The sequence below is a fragment of the Pogona vitticeps genome, chromosome 2 (assembly GCF_051106095.1).
Source record: "Pogona vitticeps strain Pit_001003342236 chromosome 2, PviZW2.1, whole genome shotgun sequence".
Lineage (NCBI taxonomy): Eukaryota > Metazoa > Chordata > Lepidosauria > Squamata > Agamidae > Pogona > Pogona vitticeps.
Genome location: NC_135784.1, coordinates 214,976,611 through 215,000,742, shown reverse-complemented (window position 1 = coordinate 215,000,742; position 24,132 = coordinate 214,976,611). Strand labels below are relative to the sequence as shown.

At 39.5% G+C, this 24,132-nt stretch overlaps 1 protein-coding gene and 1 long non-coding RNA gene across 6 annotated transcripts; one reads left to right on the top strand and one right to left on the bottom strand.

Annotated features, from left to right (window-relative positions):
- Positions 1-268: 268 nt before the first annotated feature.
- C9orf72 (C9orf72-SMCR8 complex subunit) lies at positions 269-21,203 on the bottom strand. Of its 5 annotated transcripts, none has more exons than XM_072992034.2 (11): positions 21,070-21,203; positions 17,169-17,648; positions 14,935-14,994; positions 13,894-13,989; positions 12,798-12,862; positions 9,795-9,867; positions 8,524-8,640; positions 6,603-6,838; positions 4,132-4,189; positions 2,911-3,020; positions 269-2,815 (listed from the first exon to the last, which is right to left on the bottom strand). In XM_072992034.2, the coding sequence occupies exons 2-11, from the start codon at positions 17,610-17,612 to the stop codon at positions 2,629-2,631; spliced, it is 1,446 nt and encodes a 481-aa protein (XP_072848135.1). In that variant the 5' UTR covers positions 17,613-17,648; positions 21,070-21,203; the 3' UTR covers positions 269-2,628. The 5 variants fall into 5 exon arrangements, with proteins under 5 accessions (XP_072848135.1, XP_020651828.1, XP_020651829.1 ...); XM_020796169.3 differs by lacking the exon at positions 21,070-21,203 and adding an exon at positions 20,121-20,188; XM_020796170.3 differs by lacking the exon at positions 21,070-21,203 and adding an exon at positions 19,959-20,164.
- Positions 20,272-22,588, top strand: LOC140704822 (uncharacterized). The gene is made up of 2 exons (XR_013541422.1): positions 20,272-20,972; positions 21,165-22,588. It is a non-coding gene; the product is annotated as an uncharacterized LOC140704822 (long non-coding RNA).
- Positions 22,589-24,132: the final 1,544 nt, after the last annotated feature.

Genomic DNA, 24,132 nt, shown 5'->3' with positions numbered 1-24,132 from the left:
AAACAGTTAGCTAGAGAAAGCACACTGCACTGATGTGGTGGGAAAGAAAGACAGGGGTAGATGAATCTAAAAATTATGCATGAGAAGAATTGGTTGCATCTTCCGAAGGGGGTGGTATAGCTTTAACACAATCAGTGCAAGAACTACACTGGTGCTTATAGGCAACATGTCTCGGAACTTATGGTGAATGAAAATTTGTAGATTTAATTATAGTATTGTTTAAAATAATTTTATTATCACCCTAAGCAATAAGATGTATGACACACAATGAGGAGGTATTCGTCTTTTATTATGCTCTGCATGCATGACAAAAATGCATCAACATTTGGAGCAGGTTTTCCAGACATTTCATATTGAAACAAGTGGACATTATTGTGTATTTCAGGCAACATACTTCTCTTCTTAGTACTGCAAGTGGTATTTGTCAAACACATCAACCCTCAATTAGGCATATGATTCAATAATGTGGCTGGTGTGTGGCAACCTCACTAGCAAACACACAAGAATCTAAAACCATGTAAAACCACACAAGAAAAATTAAGGAACTTTTCTACCATCACAACGTATTGTGCAATAGTAAGCATACACATGGAATTTGTTTTGCTACTAGATTGTGGCAGCAATAATTATCCTACTCACTGACTGAAATCCTGTTGCTCAGTGTAATAAATCACACGGAATCAATGGTGATTTGGTGAGTCAACTCCTACATAAGTTCAATTGATTCAAATGGAACTACTCTAGTTGTAACTTACTATACTCAAGTTGCAACTGTTAATCTCAAAAGTAGTGCTGTTTGTGACTTGTCTTTTGCAATATTGTGAGACCACCAGAGTTCATGCCATTCACTGAGACATACGTTTTAATCATGTCTTCTTACATACCCCTGGCCCTATTCCACACTTAAGTAAAAGGGTACAAGTTCTCTTTTCAATCTGATTCCTGTTATCTCTTTCTTTCTTGTTCCTTCCCCACAGGGCTAACTCTCAGCTTCCCGTTTTTGTAAAGAACATTTAGTGTTTCGATATGGTACCTCCACATTTTAATAAATTAATGTTACAGGCCATCATTTGGGGGACATGTTGGACTTTGAGTTTCATAAGTTCCCGGCTGATTTTACTAACAGGGGAAGATTGGCATGCAAAGATTCTCGAGATGGGTAAGTGAAATGGGAAAATTCTCCAGAACTCTGTATGCTCCTCTGAGCCATCACAAATGATTCACACACATTAGATCACAGAAAAATTCTAAGGAAATAAAGGTTCATGTTACGGAATGCCCAGGAAACCCTGTGACATGATGCGTTCAGAGATGTCTTTCAACATGCAATGCCCAAATCTCATAGTAACATAAAATATTGCACTTAAAAGAAAAATCCCTGAATTTGGCAAACAAACATGCAACAAATGAATAAATAAAAGGACAGCAATAAACACTGAAGCATTCAGTACAATATGTCACACAGCATCAGCATCTTAGAATGCTGGCAGGTTTTCTTTTTAACCCCTCTGTGAGCCACTGAGACTACAACCAATAGATTTGTTCCACATGAAACAATATGAAAAGCAGCAAGGAAACAGGGGAAATGGCATCAACTTTTTTTTCTTTTTCAGCATAAAAAAAGTAGGTGAGATGCAAATATGCTGCATTAATGGCAGGCATAGTAGTGAACTGAAATTCTGCCACCCCCACCATCTTTCCTTCAAGTTCAGTTATAGCTATTCCCCCACCACCCACCCAAAAAGCTCAGGAGCAAATGAGGTTTTGGACAGTCACTCTCATTCTTTGGCTGCACAATGTTTTCCATTCAATTCTCTAAATGAAATCCCAAGTATCTGGATGACATGCATTTGAGAATCACTAGTCCGGGATGTGTTTGGCATTTCCTTCACAGCTCCTTGGAGAAAGCTTGGCACAAAACCTAACTTTCCTATTTTGTCCTCTGACTCACTGAAGCAGTGTAAGTCATTAGGCAATACAGCATCCATGATAGCCCACCTTAAGCAGCAACAGAATATCCTTGCTTAGTATTGTGTATACAGAAACAAGATGTACAGTGCCCAGCCTAAAAACAGAATTCTGCAGGATCAGTCCAATTCTGCTTGCAGTAAGAATTCAGTTGCTTATTTCTGCTTAAATGCTGAGATGTCTCCACTGATTTCTAGTGGCCTTTGAAGGATATATGAAGAAGAAAACAGAAATGGCACTGTACCTACTTTCATATGTCATGACAGCAGTGACCTTTAAACTGTATTTGTTTTGCAATTAAAAATCCTGAAACAAGCAAGGGACAAATCTACCATTTCATCCAACAAAAGAAGATCAAGGGATAAATTCATTAAAAATGTTCCTTCTTTTGTGGCTTTGAAATCCCCATTAAATTCACCTTCAAACCAATCATCATCATATCTACTCTCAGTATAAATAACACAGATTCTTAGATGTGCACCTAAACTGAAGTGACTTGACCCCAAACAGCACTTCCTCTCCATTTTTTTGACAAGTCATAATGTCACCTCACATGCAGATTCACTGGACAACAATGTAAGCTTGGAAAGAGAAATACTGTATTCCCTTTATCTCCAAAAAGTGCTATGGAGCTACAAAACCCCCATGCTGAAAATGACTTTAAAATGCCATTAGGACATCATGTTCTTGCACACTAGTGTAGAAAGGTTGGCCAAAGAGAAACGAATGTAAACCAGGTTTGAGCTTCTCAGCTAAAGCCATTATTATGTTAAGATCGCCCTCTGCTGTTAAATCCAGATCAATCTTCAAGTTCCGGAGAGATTTAAAAGGCTTTTTACCTTTCTGCCTGTGGGTGGGGAGAAAAAAAGATGGGATTAAATCAAGTATTTTGTTTGAAACTACTAACATCCAACCCGCTGCCTCCTTTAGCTTGGTACTTACGTATCATCTTCTATGTACTTGATGAGAGTTAAGGCTTTTCTGTGAAGGACTAAGAGGAACTGGGCAAGGAATACACTCCTCAGAGACAATCCAGGTTTCAAATGAAATACCTATTAAGATAATAGCCACAAAGAAAGGTTCAACATGCCTTTGATGACAAAGAGTCTCACTTACTGGAATTCTCTAAGTGCTCTTATTCTCTTGATAACCACACAAACGGTCATATTCAGGGCTAGTGAAGAAGGGCTGCTATTCAGAAAAGGGTTACTCTAAACATGTGAGGAGGAACAGAGGAAGAAGCCCTGTCCACCTCCACTACTATTCTCCACAGGTGAAGAACAACAGTCTGGAGAGTTTGTTACGTATGGAGAGTCATCATGTGAGTGGGGATCATGAAAAACAACAGGGTTCTGGATTACAAGGCTCCACATGTAGAGGAAATTCTCTTCTTCAGACCACTCTCTATACGCAGAATAAGATAATGGAAGGGGGCAAGGCCATACATAGAATCATACATTTCTGCAGAATCTTTGCCACTACAATCAGATCACTGAATGCCAGGAGTGGAAAAATGGATTGCCCACGCTGCAGCAACTGCTAGTGGTTGATCTTGGCAACTGGCTTTCAGAGAGGTAAGCCAATATGAAAAACATACACAATGACAGCGTAGTATATCTATAAAGATTCTCAGTCATCCAGGTGGATGTTGAGTCATGGCAACTGGATTTCTTATTAGGTTGAAACATTTCACTACTCATCCAAGTATCTTCTTCAGTCTGAGGAAAGTTGGTAGGAGACTCCTGATATATCCTGCACATTGGTTTCACTCCCTCCCTGGTCTGAAGAGGCTCGTTAGATGGACAGACAGATGATAGTGTGATTTGGGCTTTAGTCTCTTAATTAACATTAAAAGTTCCATTCAAATCAACAACTTGTTGACTGCTACAACTCCGGAATTGTTAGCTCCATAGAGCACTGTTTAAAATAGACCTTTTATTGCTGCATTGATCAGCTTTTCCTCACTTTGTCAGTACAAAGCACACTGCCACTCAACTGGCCTTCAAGGGTGCCAACAATCAGGAGAAAAACAATCAATACACAGTTGGTTTCATTAGCATTAGCGCATCATCTCTGAAACTACTCTTGTCAAAAAAGACTACTTGTACATTTTTTTAAAGGCTGCATACTGCTTTTCAGTTTACTTTAATGAACATTTATTACCTGATCGAGGAAGGCTTTTACCAGAGTATCTTGGTGCAGAACATCTTGGAAAACATTCCTGTAAAATACAAACAGAGACAACATGAAGTAATATGCCACTTTTGTATATAACACAGAGTTAAACTAGTGCCTAATGACAAATTAAACTGTGAATCTCTTGCAACATTCAAGAACATGAATAGTTCTTTCTTCATTTTTGAAGAAGACATCTCCATCAGATTCACCATGTAGGGAAAAAACAAGGAGTGGTTAAATTTGATTTCACTCTCCTCCTATGTAATGCAAAATGAAGAGTTGCACAATAAAAAAATGGAAACATACTTGGTTTAAGTAGGTCTGCTGAAGCAAGACTATGAGCCTAGACTGTGCTGATTACAAGTATCAATGTAACAACTAAGGAGTGTGGAAAACAACCACCCCCATTGAAAAGAAACTCTGTACAGTGGTTCCTTGCTAGACAATTACCTCGCAAAATGGTTAATTCGCAAGGCGATGGGTTTTTGAAATCGCTACAGCGCTTCGCAAAATGATATTCCCTATGGGCGTTTTTCACTAGATAATGTTTCGGTCTGTGCTTCACAATTTTTTTTTTTAGGGGGACCGTTTTCCGCAAGATGATGATTTTGACAGCTGAGTCCACGCTTCGCAAAACAGGTTTTTTTAGGGACGGTTTTTTCGCAAGACAGCAATTTTGACAGCTGGGTCCGTGCTTCGCAAAACCGTTTCTCTATGGGCGATTTTTGCAAGATGACGATTTTTCCCCCACTGGAATGCATTAAATGGATTTCAATGCATTCCAATGGGGAACCGCATTTCGCAAGACAATGTTTTCACAAGACAGCAATTTTCGCGGAATGAATTAACATCGTCTTGTGAGGTACCACTGTATAGTGTTCTAAAGTGAATCTCCAATAAAGTAAAATTCAATACAATGAATGTATCCAACATAAAGACTGTAATTATTTATAGCTGCATGAGCAATTGTAACTCACCATAAAGTAATATATAACAATGTAACAAGCTGTAAAATATTGCATACAGATCAATACAGTACACATACACTCCTACATACTCCACATTAAGAATCCAAGGTGCACATCGTGTATTCTTACGTCAAATGTCCATGTTTAGTTCCTGATAATGCTTGGATTAAGCAGTCTCGAGTTCCTGATAATGCTTGGTATAGGCAGTCTCAAATAGGCAATCTCAACGAGCTTCGAGCTTATTTTTGATATACCACTTTGCTCATTTCATGGTCCCTTATCAAGAGTTGTCAAGCCTTTAGAAAAAATCTCTGGAACCCCTGAAAAGGAAACTGAGACATCCACATTTAGGAATCCTTCTACTAAAATGTTGCCGACATGAGAATACACCATGTGCTCCTTGGATTCTTAACTGCTTGTGCAGTTATAAATAATTGCAATTTTTATGTTAGATACATTCATTATATTGAACTTCACATTACTGGAGATTACAAGCATTAGGCTGGTATGCATATACATGTTCAGTAGGTGAAGACCAGAAAGCTTTCATCTCTCTTCTCAAAATCAAAAATACCATGTTTTCCAGTGAAGCCAGTTCACATTCTCTGCTACAAGCATAAATACTTAGTAAGCAGCAAGTGAGAAAGCTTCTCATGTCTATGCATTTATAAATCTTACACTAAATTATGAATAAACTGCACCAGATATTTAGCTGATTATTTTCACACTAACATACAAGGAGGGAAAATCTAAACTTGCTTGAATCTAGCAGAAGTTAACCAGCTTGATTGCACTACTCCTTATGTTATTAGCTGTCCAAAGGATGGTATAATAATACATGGAGAAGGAAGACAGAAATCAAATTCTCTATACCAGTGTTCCCGAACCTTGGGTAACCCAGGTGTTCTTGGACTGCAACTTCCTGAAACCTCGACAAACATAGCTGGTGATGAAGGCTTCTTGGAATTGCAGTCCAAGAATAACCTGGGCTACCTACGGTTGGGAACCACTGCTTTATACCAAAGTGAGCAGCATGGCTGTCCAAATACTGGTAGACTGCAGCTCCTGTAACATCTGACTACTGGCCTTGCTGTTTCAGGTTAAAGGCAATTAGCCCTAACCCATGACCTCTCAGGAAACAAAAGTAAGTGTTCAATCACTCCCAGTTCTTCAGAGAGAACAAGATAATGTCTATTCCAAAGGGAAAATCTCACCCATAACTCCCCCTGCTCCATGATGCTTGCCCTCAGTATCCTGGAGTAATTCACTTTTATGGTTGGATGTATATCAGTGAGAGATACAGGGCCAAGTACATGAAGATAAATGGGTAGACAAAAGGGACCCAGAACTCTACAGCTATTATACAAAATTTTAATAATTACAGGTGCCAAAACTAAAGTCTAGATAGCTTATGTGAAAGTCTGGAAAAGATCTGGCTCAAAAGATATTTCATAGTTGTTGCTTTGTAAATTTTACAAGGACACATACAAGTCAGGAGTGAAGCTTTCATCTGTGTGGATAATGGTATCCTGGGCCACATCTTCATCGGAAGTAGCTCTCCAAAATGCTGTTAGTTCAGATCTCATGTATCGTCGCTGGTTATAGATATGTTCATGACACGGAGGCATCTGTTTTACTGTGTTGACATCCACATCTATGTGTGTGGTAGGATATGGAGCATACATTACTTGACGGAAAGGCAACACAAAGCTTCCGGTCACATCCTGTAATAGTGCAAAGAATTGAAAGTCTAGTTACTCCATAAGAAAAGTTACAGGAACTAAGACCAGGACAACATCACATTGTAACCTGAAATATCTGTTTGGAATAGCTATCAAAACAGCAGGAAATATGCAAATGTAAGTGTATTCTGTATAGAGGCTGTTCAAGATATTATAGTACAATGTTATGAAATACAGTGAAATAAACCCCAGTTTTTAACTAGACTTTATTTATTTTATTTATTTATTTATTCAATTTATATGCCGCCCACACTACCCAGAGGTCTTGATTTCTAGTGTGTGAGTATTGGGGTATCTGTTCAGAATTCAATCCTGGGTACACATGTGGGAGTAAACTAAAAACACAGTAGGAATTCTTATACTCTCGGGTAAATAACTCGAGTTCAGCTTCATGTTCTCTGGACATTTTGAACTATAGCTCCCACCGTTCCAGACTGCTGGCCATGCTAAATGTGGCTAATGGAAACTATAGTCCAAAACTTCTTATAGGGCCACAACTGAAGAAAGAGTTCCTAGATTGTAGATTATAGAATTCAAAGAGCATGATCAACACCTTTGCTAAAAAAATGACCTCAGAGAAATCTCAAAACAAGCTGCACTTAATTTACTGAAATTTATTTCCAAATAAAGATATTTACAGAATATTAACAATCAGGATACAGCTCTCACAAAGAAAAATAGGACTTGAGGCAAAGGGCACTGCATAGGACTTTGATGTTTCTATTTCCAAATTCCTTATGAATCTGAAGAGTGCTAGGCAACCAGCACAGCCACAAACAGATTACAGGGATCAGCTGTTCAGCCACAAAAACCACACACTTCCTTTATGACTAACTCTTTTTACATTTGTCAGAGAGCGAGACAGAGGTTTATATTTCTGTTTGCCCCAGTGCCTGTTTTCTTCCTCTGTAAGGTTACTGTGCAATGGTCATTCCTAAAAGTTATTTTTCAATTTGGAACATACAGGAGGAGGTCAGGATTTCACTTGTCTGAATGTTTAGTTCACAAAGTAACATTAACATGGATGTTAATCGTGCCTAACAGGTGAGAAATAATACTTTCAGTCACCAACATAACTTTCAAAATACATTTAATTTAATTCATCATTTACGTTTATATCTTGCCCATCTAGTGCCTAAGCACTACTCTGAGCGGCTAAAAACAGTTAAAATACATAGTTATTAAGGTAGTGTGTTTGAAGAAAAAAGGAAAGCTGCCTGTTTATCTTTCTTCCTCAAAACAGAAGTACAAACTAGAAAGCATATTGTTCTAAGAAAGCAATGGCAAAAGGTTTCATCCACTAAGGAAGTGTTCCTTGACACTATCATTGAAAGATGGGCTTATATCATAAAATGGCATAAACCCTCCGTAACCCCTTCCTCTGAAAGCAAGCCTGAAAAATGATCTGTCTGTGAACATTTCTACGCACAACCCTGTATTTTAAAGGAAAAATGCAACTGGACGAAACCAGTGGCACTAGCCATCTACTGAGAAACAGGGCAGGCAGAAACAGAGACTACCAAAGATAAATAAATGAAAAAAAAATATTGGCAAGACTAAGCACAAGATCAGTTCTTGTGATAAAAAAAATAAAAATAACGGAGGTTCCTGGCTGTTGTCAGAGTTGAGTTGAAGGAATCAAAGATGTTAGTTGGTCAAGACCTTACCTTGAGCAATCCTTGCACAAACAGGCCTGACTCATACTTGAAAGAGGTTTCATTTCTGCAGAGGCGAGAACACTTCCGTTCTGCAGAAGTAAGAAACAAGCACAGCGTCCGCACTATCTGCAAGACAAGAGCACTACCATGCTAGGGGTGGGACGATTTAGCAATTTTTAAAAAAATGCAACACTGAAAGTTAGATCAAAGGGCAACTGATGGCTTGGTTTTTGTCTGTTTGGTGTGATCCAAACTTTTTTCTCCTGGCTATATTGTCTGATCCATTGTGGGGAAGCCCCATCTTCCACAACACAACCTTGCATATTTTGTTACTATAAAAATGTCCACCATCACCCCACCAACCAGTATGTCCACTGCTGGCATACTGCTATAGGTACCGACAAGCTATTCCCTACAGGTACATATGGCAGCACATATCGCTGGCAGAGAGATATACTTCAGTCCACCGCTTTGACACATGTTAAAAAGTGTATCAAGATAAAACACATTCCAGTGCAACAGAAGAAAGCAAACAGGTTTATTTCAAACAAACCACAGGTGCCCTCAGGCTTGTGCCCTCCCCCTCTTCTTCAGGGAGAAAGGGGGGAAAGCTTTAATTCACAGTTCAGAACCATTCATTTAATATATTTGAAAAAGTGGGACTTTGCAGTTTATTGCTTTTCTTTGTTTTTATTATGATGTCTGCCACCAATATCAGAGCAATGCAATTTATATTGTTAAGAAATAATAGTGATTTGGGTCTGTTTTCCCCATAGGACTTCAGTGTAATCCTGATTCAAAGATATGCAATGCACAATTGGTTTGGAACTGACAGAACCCATTATGCTGGCATGACTGCGCTTCTTATGGTGGTTCTCGGAGAATGGCTGGCAGAGGGATCTGCTAGCAGAACTCCTCTGGCTTAGATAGGATGGCGTGCTATAATGTGCTAGCAGATGAACAAAAAGCCGTGTGTGATGGAGGTGATCATACCCTGGATCCAAGTCTCATCTAGATCAGGTGAACCTGGCACAAAATTAGGCCAAAGATGAATGTGGTCCTCAACAGCTTTCTGTGTCTGTAGGCTGAGCAGGCTTTGGAATTAGCACAGTTCAGTGGACCAAGTCTCAGCTCAACTGGACCTTGGCCACCTCAACCAGCTAGGATTGCAACTTTCAATATACTCTGCAGGTGTTAAATTAAACGACTACGTGATCATAACTCAAACACCAGTCACCCTGTTAACCAGTTATTTTCACAAGTGAGAAATAAACATTTACCTTATTGACCTTTTCTGCGCTGCTTCCTACAACCACTGAACAGCCACAGGTCTGCAAGTGTGAACTGATGGCTCTGAAAATTAAACACAGTGAAAATCAACACAATATATATTTCACAAGCATTTTTGTGTGTGTTGGAACTAAATAAAACTACAAGGTTTCTCAATAGAATTTTCTACTGATACCAACATTTCTATATTTGATAGGCAGCCTGCACTATAATCAAACAGTCAGATGTATAGGGCCATCTGTAACTTCAAACAAAGCAAAAATTCAAAACAGAAAAAAAGAGAAAGCTTATATGAAACAATTTAACTAAAATGAACTACCGTATTTTTCCATGTATAAGACGGTATTTTTCTCTAAAATATTTAGATTAAAAATTTAGGGTTGTCTTATACACAGAAGGAGAGGGGAGGGATCAAAGCGCTTTGATTTCTGCTTTCCCCCTCCACTTTTTGTGAAGAAAGTGGGGGAAAGCACTTTCCTCACAATAAAGGGCTTTCTTGCAAGGAAAGTGGAGGGGGAAAGCACTTTCTTCACAAGAAAGTGGAAGGGGAAAGCAGGAATCAAAGCGCTTTGATCCCTGCCTTTCCCCTCCACTTTCTTGTGAAGAAAGAAATTTTGGGTTAGAAAAGGGTGGGTGGGTGCATCTTATATGGTATGGAAAAATATGGTAGTTTTGACCTGTGCATCTACATCAGTTTATGTAGATCAGAGAAATGTTGCATTTACTCTTGCTATATGTAGTCTGAACCCACCACTTGCCAACAAGAATGAAAAAGCACCCCATTTTTTACAGTGTATTATCACTGAAAAAGTGTTCCTGGGGAAACAACTCTTTAAATCTAGTCCTGATGGTAGAATCTGGCTCATAGGTCTTCGTGGACATGAACTGGATCAAAATCAAACTGTTCTTTCAATTATACATAGAATTGTATAGTGGTTCTGGCCACCGTATAGTTATTGTTGATGGCTGCTTTCCATATTATTTCTCCCACAGAAATGAATGATGGAAACTGTCCCTTTTAAAAAAATACACATTCGCTTTGGTATACAAAACCTCCACCTTCAAGAGACAAGCCTGAATAACAACTCCTCCTCCTTTGTATGATTTTCTTAGAGATCCAGAGAGAACTGTCTTGGAGAGGCTAGTGAGTTCTCTAGTGAGTGCATAGATTGGTGTTTTTTTATTTATATGGTGGCACTGAAATTATTTTTATTACCTTAAGCTGGTCAAGAAAGGAAAAGGAAAAAGAAAAAGAAAGAAGCGACAGGAAGAGGGAGGAACCAGGAAGAGAGAAAGAGGCCACAAAGAGAAGAGTCAGAAAAAAAGTGAGGAGCAGCAGCCATGGCAGGGAGACAGGGAGGATGTTGGGAAACGAGTCCATATGTTTGTTTATCGATAATGCTGTATCCTGACAAAACAATGTACAGTGGCAATTATGAGATCGGAATTGTGCTTTTCTAATTTCTGTCCTCCTTGGATAAGACTAGCTTTTGATGAACCAGACTCGATTCAAGCCACAGAATTGCACTTACTCAAAGGACAAAATCCAGTTGCATAACTTTGTGTCTGGTGTAACTTGGATCAGGTGCCGAAAGTATTTAATATGCACTAATTAAAAGTATCCTCTCCCCTCCTTTTACGCTCTGAAGTTCCCTCAGATCCCCTTTTGGCCCAGGGAAGGCTTTGGGAGCCTTGGGATAATGGAGGACTTTAAAAGTCAACAAGCACTGCCTGATCACTGCCATTAGGATTTGGACTGCTGCCGCTGAGCAGTGCTTTTTTGACTTTTAAGGCTCCCCGTCCCATCTCAATGTTCTCAAAGGCTTTCCAAGGTCAAATACAAGCCCGAGGAAGCCTTGGAATCTGAAATTGGGGTTGGGGGAGATAGGGCATTTTTAATTATTGTTAATTAAATGTTTTCAGTGCCTGATCCAGGCTACATCAGAGACAAAGGTACAGAACACAATTTTGTCCAATATATGGGCACACTGATGCATCCTTTCTGTATCTGAACCCAAAGTAAACACAGGAGTGACCTTACCCTTTGATTCCCTGAAGATAAAAATTCTATTTTACACAATGAGACTTTCTTCCCTCAAAATAGGAACCAATTTGTCTGGACTAGTAAAGATTATGCAATGGTGGACAGAACTGTTCTACAAATCTTGTTTCTATATGTTAACACTAAAGTCTGTGTTTTATTTTAAAAAGTCCACATCATCAGTGATTTTTTATAGAGAAAGTGGAATTGCTACTGGGATTACACTGTTGTTACTTGGGATGGTATCAAAAGCGGTTTCAATGTGCATGTTCTGAGTGAGAGGGGCTAATCAGTAGCCTGAACATCTTTGCCTTTGTGCATACAGCTTCTGTCATGACTTACTCCTTTAAATTCCAGTTTTTTTGTCTTTAGGGAATGCTGAACCTTGTAGATTAGTGTTACTTCTCTACTCCATGGTGAAATCCAAATGAAGGAAAGACAAAGCATGCTAGGAGACAATAATGATGGGAGTGTTGATTACGGTTCATGATGGCCACTCACACTGTTTGATTATCATTCCAACAAAATGATAGCAAAGGAATTTGGAGATGGAAGTTGAGGTGTCTCGGTGTCCCCATGTGCTGAGTGATATGGCTTGCATCTGTGGCTTGAAACCATATGGTTTCAAACACGGCTTTTTGAATTTACACTAAAATATTTTTCTCTCTCTTTGAAAATGCTGGTGTACTGACAGAATGAAGGAGTAACTGTAGCACTTTTGGCAGAAGCAAAAGTTGTTTCACCTACCATGCTTGCTAAATATCCTGTACATCACTAAATATTAGACTGGTTTTCAATTCTGACTCTAAAAATCCATTTGAAAAGTTATTTCACATGTATGTCACAATGCCTATAAACAAGTAAGATTTTTTTCTTTACAAGTAATCTACTCCCTCCATCAAATCTCTGCTTTAAAACCACTTTCAAAAAGCATGACAAAAGTTGATCGTACTTAAGCAAGAAACCTTCATGGCAGCTGTCTCCAATGTCATCATCACTAAGCACTGTATCTCTTATCTAGAACATGATAAAAACAATGAGAGAAGAATTTGGTTATGATGAATACATATTACAAACTACAAGTATCCAATGAACCCCAAGGATATTACGCTGCAAAAAATGTTGACACACATATAAGTAATAATTGCATTCACTAAGTCAGACTTCTTTTAATATGTACCCTTTATCTTCCAGTAGCCTGAGGACACAACAATCCCATAATGAGTGTCATATGCTCATGTTATCCATTTCTTCATGATTCATGTGTATCTGAATCACAGTCACTGCGAATCAGGGTTCTCTATGGGTCAGGTTTTAAAACATCATCAACTGTTCATTTATTTGCTATTTCTATTTTTTTAAAGTCTTATCTTGTAGACCAATGGTTCTGAAACTTTGACCTTCTAGATTTTTGGGATTACATATGCTAGCTAAGTATTCTTGGAGCCAAGGTCCAAAAGATCTGAACAAATAACTAAATGCTGAAGGCAGTGTTTCAAATCCTAATTTGTGACCACACTCCAGTTAATACTATTCATAATTAAACACAGAAAAGATACAAGATGTAACTTAAGGAAAGTGGAGCAAATTAGCAAAGCAGGTGGAATGACACAGGGAATGAATTAGTATGGAGGATGAACAGGGGCATGCTAACTATCAAATGTTCCTTGAGCGCAAGGAATCAAGGAAGAGCAAAGGAGCAGAGGAGAAGATTATATGCAGAAATCCCTGAGTTTGTTTTGCTGATAATCTTAATAAGGGAAAGATATTTCAACCTTCTTAAGATCTGATCTTTAGATCTTGCCTTGATTTAAAATTTTTATTAATTTACTACACACTTTTGCAAGCCTATCTATTTTGGAAACTGCACATATATAAGCAATTTAATCTACAGTTTAAAAACTATTACTAATATAACATATTTTTCCAATGTAAGTTGGCATTCACTCTGTACTTTCAAAACCCTAAAAACATACTGATTTACGAGTTTTAATGTATTATACCAGACACTTAAAAAATCACAGAAGATGCACCTAGCATGAGCTTACATCTACTTCTTCTGGAACACTGTGTGATTTCATAGATGAAAGGAGTTCCATTACTGGAATAACTTCACTCGTCAGCATTGGAATTATGCTCTGTCCCTGTGTGATAATCAATATTTTATAAAATTAAAAATACCAAGTTCACTTAAAGAGCACTGCATGAGAAATCTGAACAATTTACAAAGAAAAAGATGGATAACTTGAAACCATTCAAAGACATAACATTTCTGTTTGTTTCAATCAAACCTATTGAGGTAGTAAGCACCAATATGATTTAACGTGATTTAAACTGTTCTGTCACCTCATTCACTAATAGTGTGCTGCTGCATTAACAGCTTATCAAAAGATACATAGTCTACATCCATGTTGTAATCACCATTATCCAGTGTCATCTACCACAAACCTTCGCCCACCCCAAATAGCTCAAGGACCATGTTGCCTATTCTTTTATGTGACCGATAAATGACCTAGTAAAACCTTCCATTAAAAAAATCCCTCATAATTCATCTAACCTGTTTCCCCGAAAATAAGACCTAGTATGATTTTTCAGAATGCTCGTAATATGAGCTCTACCCCAAAAATAAGCCCTAGTTAAGTGAAACCCTGCCCTCCACCCTTGTGCAACAACCAGAAGATGACATGACTGTATTTGAATAAATGTAGATTGTTGTACATGAAAAAACATCCCCTGAAAATAAGCCCTAATGCGTTTGTTGGAGCAAAAACTAATACAAGACCCTGTGTTATTTTCGGGGAAACACGGTAATTGGTTTCTGTGCACTGAGATTATTCTCATTTTTTCTTTACTACAAAATGTAGGACGGGAGGGACATAATTCTCAGTTGGTTCAAAACTGCTATCACATGTTCACGGATTATTCTCATACAAACTCCAAAAGATACACAGAAGAACCTGAAGCAGAAAATTCTGCATAAGATCCAGTGTGTGGCACACCAGCAACAGTGTTTGCAGGCTTCTCAATCAAACAAACAGAACTTGAAAAGTGGACAATTTGTAGCAGGTGTTGTGCAACATCATTCTTACCTGATCTTCCATTCTCTCTGTGCCTTCCATTACAGCCTTCTGGTATTGTTCTTGCCTTTCCTAAGCAAGTAATAAAATTTCAGAACAAAATTATAAATCTTCTAGTACCTGTGTGTACATTTCAATATGTATAACCACCTGAGTGTAAAGAGACAGCTGATGTAAGGCCAAAGTGAGCTGAAAGAATTCAGTCACAACAGAAAGTTCCAGTAATTTAAGGTACTGTACTTTGAAAAAAATCTGACTTCAGTATAGATTACTTGCATTCTTATTCGGCATGGACAGTCAATTTGTTAAAACACATGACACAAGCTTCATGAGCTATTGGAGAGGGCAGGATACAGAAACACTATGGTATCTATAGGAAACTTGCAATCTACAATGCTTTATTGCTGTTGACACTAGGAAGGACTGATAAGAGCTGGAGTTCAATTAAGCCTCCTTCCCATATGCTTCCACATTCCACAATGCTATCTGTTCACCACCTCACAAAGTAGAGCCCAAACTATATGAATACACAGACAGACTTTGCACCAGACTGGCATTCTTTAATGTTGGTGAAAATAGAACCTCATCCTCTTGTCAGTCTTCTCCCACATCTTCACCATCACATTATCTTGATGTATACAGTGGTACCTCGACTTACGAATGTCTCCACTTGCGAACGATTTGAGTTATGAATGGCGCCGTTCAAAAAAAGTTGCTGCGACTTGCGAACAGAGCCTCGACTTACGAACCAAAAAACCCGAAAAAACCTTTCCTGCCTTTTTTTGACCTAAGTTCATCTTAGGTCAAAAGAAAAAGAAAAGAAATCCCCCCTAGTGGTAGAGTATGGAATAACCAGCTTTGCATTAGTTCCTATGGGAACTAATGCCTCTACCTATGAATAGTGCCAGGATATGAGAACGAAAAACAACAGGTACGGATTAAATGGTTTTCCATTCCTATGGAAAAGTTTGCCTCGACTTACGAACTTTTCGACATACGAATGCCGTTCCAATACAGATTAAGTTTGTAAATTGAAGTACCACTGTAATTTGTATTTACTTTGTTTGTTAACCACCCACAGCAGTGTTTTGCACTGATCAGATGACATAAAAATGGAAGGAAGGAATAAAGCTTGCTAAATATGTTTTTTACAAAATAATCTATAATCCTACCCCCACATTTTGGAAACTATAAAAGGATTTTTGCATAACAACCTGGTGTGTCCTACATGTGCAGAATCTGAAGTTATTCTGTCAATTGAAAATACACTTTGCTATCAAAGAACAAATTATAATAGAGTCTAATCTAGCAGTTTGTCCATAGACAAATCTTTTGATATTGACTATGAGAATCTACCTGTTTCTGAGTAACAGAGCAGCAATGTTCAGGAAGCATTTTGTCTGCAAGTAGATTTCAACTGATGTGGAAGTGTAAGTTATTCTGTTTTATATCACATTGGTTTTTAGGAAAAGGAGCTTTTAAACTGAAGGCTTATATAAATAGGCTACTTGTCTCTGCTGTTTTCCTGAAAAGCACAGAAATATATTTTTCAGGAAATCTTTCACAAGTCAAACAAATGGAAAACAATGAAAATCTATTTATCTTTAAAGGCCAAAACCTCATGAGTTTGCATGAGTACGTTAAGCCATTACAGTATATTAGTGTTTTCCTACTTAGTTACAGGACCACCTTCACATGACCAGTCTGGTTGCAAAACAGAGCAGGTGATCATTTGCACAACTGCTCACACAAAGGACAGCCTACTGGAGGAGAAAAACCACCATGCAATTGCTCTTACATGCATGGTTTTTCTGTTTGATTTTTGGTCTTGTTCTTAAACGCCTAGTGGTCTGAACTGCTGACAAAACAGTGGTCGCAATGACCAGACAGGCGGGGTATAAATAGAATAAACAAACATACAAACAAACAAATACTGCCGTACTAATGTAGATCCTCCTTTGAAATACAGGGGGCTTGTCCTCTAAATCAGCACACATCACATTATGCTCTACAGTGAGCGGCAACAGGCTTCTTCAAGAAAATATCTTTGAAAATGAGCCAAAACACTGCTGAGATTACCTTCATCACAAAACAAGAAAACCAGAACACCAAATATTATTCTCATTTTCATGCTCTTACTTTTTCTGTATTTACCATCAGTTATGGCCCCAAAGAGAAAAAGATTGTGACTCAAACTGTTTAAACAAGTTCAAAAGTGATAACCGTGAAGCAAAGCAGCCCCCTACCTTATGCATCCATATCCTTCCTTTTCTTATAATATGTGTCAGTCTGTCAACACATACTCTATGAAGGGGGAGGTAGAAACTAAGTTCACTTTGTGGAAGTATTATTGATAGTCCATATGTACTTCTGTCCCCATTCCAGTTCCCGTCAAAAATTAAGGAGACGATAATGACGCCTTTCTCAGCCAAAACAAAAAACTTCACATCAATTGCACCACTTTCAGCATTGCGAAGGATTTCTCCATTCAGCGTATGGTTTGCAAGAAACGTTATCTCGCCATCACTGAGAAGCTGCTGCTCAGTTTTGGGGGCCCATATGTGTCTCACCCTAGGACCAAGGATATTGTCCCAGTATGCAAAGGTAGCAGCCAGTAAGGGTGACTCTCCACTCAATGCAATCTCTGTCTTAGCAACTGCAGGAGAAGGAGGAGGACACAGAGCAGACATGGCAACCTCAGCTGTCACATTATAGAGGTCTGAAACCTAGAAAGTGAATTTGAGAAGAAAAGAGTGAGTATACAGCAGACAAAATTTAAACAGAACATTTCAGTACTGTAGACTGTGAGGTGTAATTCTGAACAAAACGAAATGCCGATGTGTCCCCTTCCCTGGACTAACATCTCATCCTATACCAATGCCAAAAGTATAACATTTAAGAGGTTGGTATAAGTAAGGACTTTTTAAATCAGAAGAACTTCCAAGTAAACATCATTAGGACTGGATTATGTGCCCACACATGTATTGGAAATGCAGCACTTCAACAGAGTTCTTTATAATGACTTGTTTGGATTTGCAAATACTATCTAGCAAGCAGGGTGGATTTGATTTAGATCAAATTGATTGAAATTATGATATAAATTTTAAAATCAGATTATTTGATGATTTAAATTTTAAAAAAACTGATTTTAAATTTGATTTTTATTAAAAACAACACTGATTTTTATCCACCCTGCTGGCAAGTATTTTTAGAAGGACTCAAAATGAATTTCATGGTACAATCCTGGCAAACTTGAATTTAGTGGGATTTTATTCTGAGCAAACATGCACAGAAATGCAGGATTTGCAGTATGACTGTGATAAAGCATGCCATGCTTTCTCTCAGATGTGAATTACTAGCTGCAGGAGAACTATTCAAACCATTCATCTGCTGAGAAAAACCAACCTGTATTTCTCAAGATAGGACATAAAATAGTTTATACCAGTTTTCTTTTTATATCCTCTAAAGATACATAACACTATCCACTTGAATATTTCCCACGCCAAGTTCTTTTTGGTACAGAATGGGTTTGAGATACTTTAATGAATAAATAAATCTGCAATGATTTTCTTTTTCATCTCCCTATCAATATTTTTAAAGTTGTTTTCATCCAGTTCTGCTTTTGCTTCACACAAAACCAAAGCATTTCCACTAAGGCCATCTGTGTTGCAATCTCAGGAAGTCATGCAATTTTGAGGACGTTTCACAGTAAAATGGAAGTTCCATTTACTCAACATAATTTCACATCTTAACATTGATTTTGACCTAGGCAGCAGAGATGCATTTGTGTGCATGAATCTGAAAGAAACTTCCACTAATTTTAGTTGAATTTGCTTCGTTAAAAAAAAAAAGAGAGATTGCAGCCACAAAGGTAGGAAAACATGCTGAAACGCGAGAACAGAGACCTATATTTCTAAAAGCTTAATCTCACTGTTATGATTAGGAAAGATATAAATAAAATTTGAATCAGAAGTAAAAAAAAAATTATAAATAAGAGACAACAAAAATCCGACACATAAAGATTTAAGCTTTGAATGCATTTTTCACTCTCTAATAGCAAGTTGCTCTAATTAAGTGTGCCCATTCTTCATTTTAGTCTTGCGTTTTCATACTGTATAACCACATTTATTGTAATGTGATATATACTGTACCTTAGAAATATGACTCTCCACATTAAAACTGCCAAGTAGATTTAGGATAGTGTTCTTGATTTCACTTCTAAACCCTCACTCTGCCTCCTGAGGTGGGCAGAAGCAAACAAGGCTACTGAACCACTGCTTTCTTGTTTTACAGCGGGAACCCACCCATCTTCACTTGACAGGGGGATCCATGAATTCCAGTTAAGGCCAGCCGTACTAACATTGGGTATTAACAGATACAACTGCTGGCACTGACATCTTCTCCGGGAACACCCTCGTTTCTTCTCTGACCCAGGCAGGCACCTTCAGGGCAGCTGGGGGAGCCATGTCCTATCAATAATGTGGTCCCCAACCTTGGGCCTCCAGATGTTCTTGGACTGCAACTCCCAGAAGCCTTCGCCGCCACCTCTGCTGGCCAAGATTTCTGGGAGTTGAAGTCCAAGAACATCTGGAGGCCCGAGGTTGGGGACCACGTACCTGGTTTGACCCTAGCCTAATAAAGCCCTCCCGACGAAGGCCCCCCCCCGCTCCCATGCCCTTTATTTACTCTGTTGCCAGGTACAGACTTTTTACCTTGAAAAATACAGTATTTTGATTCCCGTTTTCTGTTTTTGAAAATCATCATCACCACATGAATCATTATTTTGGTGATCCCTACCTAGCCTGAAGCGCTCTGGGAAACGCGAAAGCTTGCAACGTTGTGTTGTGCTCTACAACTGGCGCGATTTAAATGTGTGTGTGTGTTTGTGTGTGTTTGTGTGCGTGTACACACACACACATATACATACTGTACATACACCCCCAACCCCGCGAACTGAACCCGTCGGGTCAACAAAGCCATTCAGCCTCAGCCGCCGCCCCCTCCTCCAGCTCCTGGGGATCAACGGAATTACTCACTCAGGAACGGGACTCCGAAGTGCCGTTTCCCGCGCTACTCCCCCCCGGAGAGAGCCGTTCTCCTTGGAAGCATCGCCCGCTCGCAATCCCCCCTCCCTGCCCGCGAAGCCGCCCGAACTCGGCTACGAGTCGACCCTTTTCTCTGGTGGCAGAGTTCATTACCATAAACAGGGGGAGCTTCCCTCACTGCGCCTGCGCCCAGTCCGACACTCTCCCCTCCACAACCGATTTGCGCATGCGTTCGGAGGGAAGGGGAGAGGACGCGCCCCTGTCTCAGGCTCTGGCCGCAGAGGCAAGGAGGCAAGCGGTGCGCTGATCGCTTGCTTCGGGTTTCGCAATAGCTGGTTTTTCAGAGGCAGGCGGGCTGGGGTGGGGTTGCGTGCCGATGTTTTGTCAGCGGGTCAGACCAGACGTCGTAGACCAAAACATATATAAATAAATGAAAAGCTTTTTCAAGGATGAATAGCAAAGAAAAAAAAAGAAAAGAAAAAAAGGGGTGTAAATATTTTTGTACTTAAAGGGTAACATCGTGCTGACGGGAATGGGCTTCCTAGACCTGGTGGCCATGGAGCAGGTGCTTCGAAGAGGGTCTTCTAGTTGGGTGACCCTCGGAACTTAGACAGAGGAACTAATAGTGAACGATGCCTGTTTTTGGCTACGGAAAGCCGCTTCCCCGCACACGAAGGGTTTGCGGTTGGGAACCGGAAATCTCCGTCGAATGTAATCCTGATTCTACCCCTTTGAGAGTGACGCTACGACGCCGCTGCCGGTTCTCCGGCTCTTTGGACAAGAGGCAAAGGGCGGTGAGGGCGACGGGCGCCTCCTTCTTCCGGTTGGTTGCGGTTTCCCTCTCCCGGCAACCTCTTTGCCCGGGAGAGAGGGGCTGTGGCCAGCGCTTGGCTTAACCGTTCGTTGTACCCGTGGAGTCTGCAAGCAGATCCCCTCGGGTATTAAAAAAAGCAAGCCGGAGCCGGTTGAGCGACGCTGTCTGCAAGAATTATACTTTCGGAAGAGGTGGCCGTATCAGTCTGTACAAACATACAGTATCAGGCAAAATCCAAAGCGGGCGTGGGGCGGGGTGGAATGGGAGAAGCCAAAACCTGTGTCGTACCTTAACGACGATTAGATTTTAATTTGAGCTTTCGTGGATCAAGTCCTCATCGTGTGTTTAACATGTTCTGATAGATGTCATCCGTTGCTGTTTAGTCGTTAAGTCGTGTCCGACTCTTCGTGACCCCCATGGACCAGAGCTCGCCAGGACTGCCTTTCTGTCTTCCACCGCCTCCCGGAATTGAGTCAAATTCATGTCGGTTGCTTCGATGACCAGCCATCTCATCCTCCGTTGTCCCCTTCTCATCTTGCCTTCACAATTTCCCAACATCAGGGTTGGGAAGTTAATGGACAACTTGTTTCCATAACAGCCAAAACTAACTGCCTGAGGTGGTTGTCTAACTCTGCCTAGTTGTAGGGCTGGGATGGAATTAAATCTTAAAGTTGCATAGCGGTAAAAACAATAGTTGTGAGATAATACCCGTACTAACTTTCTTTTTACAAAAGACAAATACAGTGGGGTCTCTACTTAAGAACGTCTCTACTTAAGAACAATCCAACTTAAGAACAGCTCAATTTGCTAAATTTTGCTTCTACTTGAGAACAGAAATCCAAGATAAGAATAGGAAAAAAAAACCTTTCCTGCTCTTTTTTTAACCTTAGGTCATCTTAGGTTAAAAAAAAAAATTCTCCCCCTAGTGGTAGAGTAGGTATTAACCAGCTTTGCATTAGTTCCTATGGGAACTAATGCTTCAATGTACGAACACACCTCTACATAACAAAAAAAAACAGCCAGAACGGATTAATTGGTTTTCAGTCCATTCCTATGGGAAATTTTGCTTCAACTTAAGAACGTTTCAACTTAAGAACACCATTCCAAAATGGATTAAGTTCTTAAGTAGAGGTTCCACTGTAGTTTCTATGGACGGAAAAGAGCAGATACGGATTAAATGGTTTTCAATGCATTCCTATGGGAAATGCAGATTCAACATAAGAACTTTTCAACTTGAGAACCACCTTCCAATACGGATTAACTTCTTAACTAGAGACCCCACTGTATGTCATAACAAGTGTACTGTACAGTATTTGTAAAAAATAAATATTTCTTCATTTGTGGAGCAAGAAAATACTTCTGTTGATATTGATTTGTTATGTGTATTTTTGAAATGTATGAAATATGCATTTTAACTCTTCACATTTAGTTGGAGGTTTCTCTCTAATTCTAATTAGAAGTTTTACTGTAACTGAATAATTAGCAAAACCTTGCAATCCTATATGTCCTATCTTAGTTGGGTTGACTCTTAGATAAATGAGCATAGGATTGCAGCTTTATTTTGTCAAATTAGGAACACCAGATATGATGTGACACTGTTAGCACCCAATTTTAGGTTTCAATTCTCTGGCAGTGAATAACAGATAAAAATAATGCATCAATCAGACTATATGTGAGTCAATTGTTATTTTTATTAAACATATAGCTGGACTCCCGTCTTAAAAGACAGATCGGGAGTCCTCATCATACATTGGTAAAGCATTTTATAAATTTCTTACAAAGGACAATAAAGCACAGCATCCCCTTATTGGTCTCTTGAATCCTATGTGTGCCTGTTGGGTCATCTTATCGGCCGTGGTAGATGGGGGAAAAATATCCAAATTGCAACCCAGGGTTAGTGGCTGCCAAGTTTGTGAATGTGTGAACCATTGTGTATTTTGAAACATGTTACAACCGCCTGAAGCGCTGTGAATGTTATTCTGAGTTGGCCTTGGGAATGTTTCTGTGCGCACCAAGCAGGAAGAGACAGTTACTTTGAGATGAAATGAGGATACAAAAATGCATTGACTATACGAAAACGCATATAGAATATCATTATAGTAAGGAAATAATGAAATCATATTTCAATTACAGGTACAAGGTATGATTACTTGTGTAAGTACATGTGAATCAAATAGCATGTGTTATCTTAAATTTTAAATCCAGTACTTCGTACAGTGGTACCTCGCATAGCGAGGTTAATCCGTTCCGGATTAACCTTCGCTATGCTGAAGCATCGTTAAACGGTACAGAAAAGCCCATTAGAACGCATTAAACATGGTTTAATGCGTTCCAAATGGGCCAAATACTCACCGTTTAACGAAGCTTCGTAATGGCCGGCAGCCATTTTCGCGCCCTCGCCTCGCTTGAGGGCGCGAAAACGCTGCGGGCGGCCATTTTAGGCCATTTCCCGGCTTCCGGCGGCCATTTTGGCCGCCGAACAGCTGATCGGCGGGGGTCGTTTTGCGAAGATCGGTAAGCGAAACGCTTACCGGTCTTCGCAAAGCGAATTTTTCCCTATGGGAAAAACGTTGTGCGATCGCATTAGCGATCCGAAAAAACGGATCGCTATGCGATTTAATCGTTATACGGTGCGCTCGTTAAGCGAGGCACCACTGTATATGTTATATCAGAACCCCCTATCTATCAACACACTGATATGACAATGGCAGACCTGGTTTGATGAGCAAGATCAAATTCATTTCTGCAGTATATGTCTTTTCAGTATCTGCTGAATGATGAAAAAAGAGAAAGAAACAAGATAAATGTACTGTATTCTCGAAGGCTTTCACGGCCAGGATCTGATGGTTGTGTAGCAAACAGCCCTGCCCTCACCTGTCTGTCACAGTAGAACAGGGGAGTTGGAACCAATGAGAGGACAGAAGGTGGAGCCAAAGGGGGAGGGGCTGGATATAAAGGCTGGTGTATGGATTATGAAGAGAGATTCTGTGAGTGAGAGACAGTGTGAAACTTAAAAGTGAACTTAGAGTGAGTTAGAGGTCTGTAAGAGTGCTGAATGGAACAGAGAGTTGATAGAGTTTTAAAGTTAAAGTAGAATTGACTTAGATACAAGTGATTAGCATCCTGTGATTTACCTATTGAGTAATAATCCTATATGAACTTCCTTGATCTAATAAATAACTTAAGTTTTAAAAGCACATGTGTCTCCTTGATTGAATGGCATTGAAGCAGCAATACCTGGTGGCAGCGAAGAAATAAGAAGGGCGAGAACCTCATGAAGGCCTGAAGGGATAGGGGCTTCAGAGGAGATCACCACAGTTGTTGTGGGTTTTTTGGGCTCTTAAACATGGC

Coding starts and splice junctions, on each gene's coding strand:
- C9orf72 (XM_020796169.3), bottom strand. Junction 4,190..6,602: donor GAAAGCTTCACTCCTGACTT/GTATGTGTCCTT, acceptor TGTATTTTACAG/GAATGTTTTCCAAGATGTTC. Junction 3,021..4,131: donor TAAAAGCCTTCCTCGATCAG/GTAATAAATGTT, acceptor TTATCTTAATAG/GTATTTCATTTGAAACCTGG.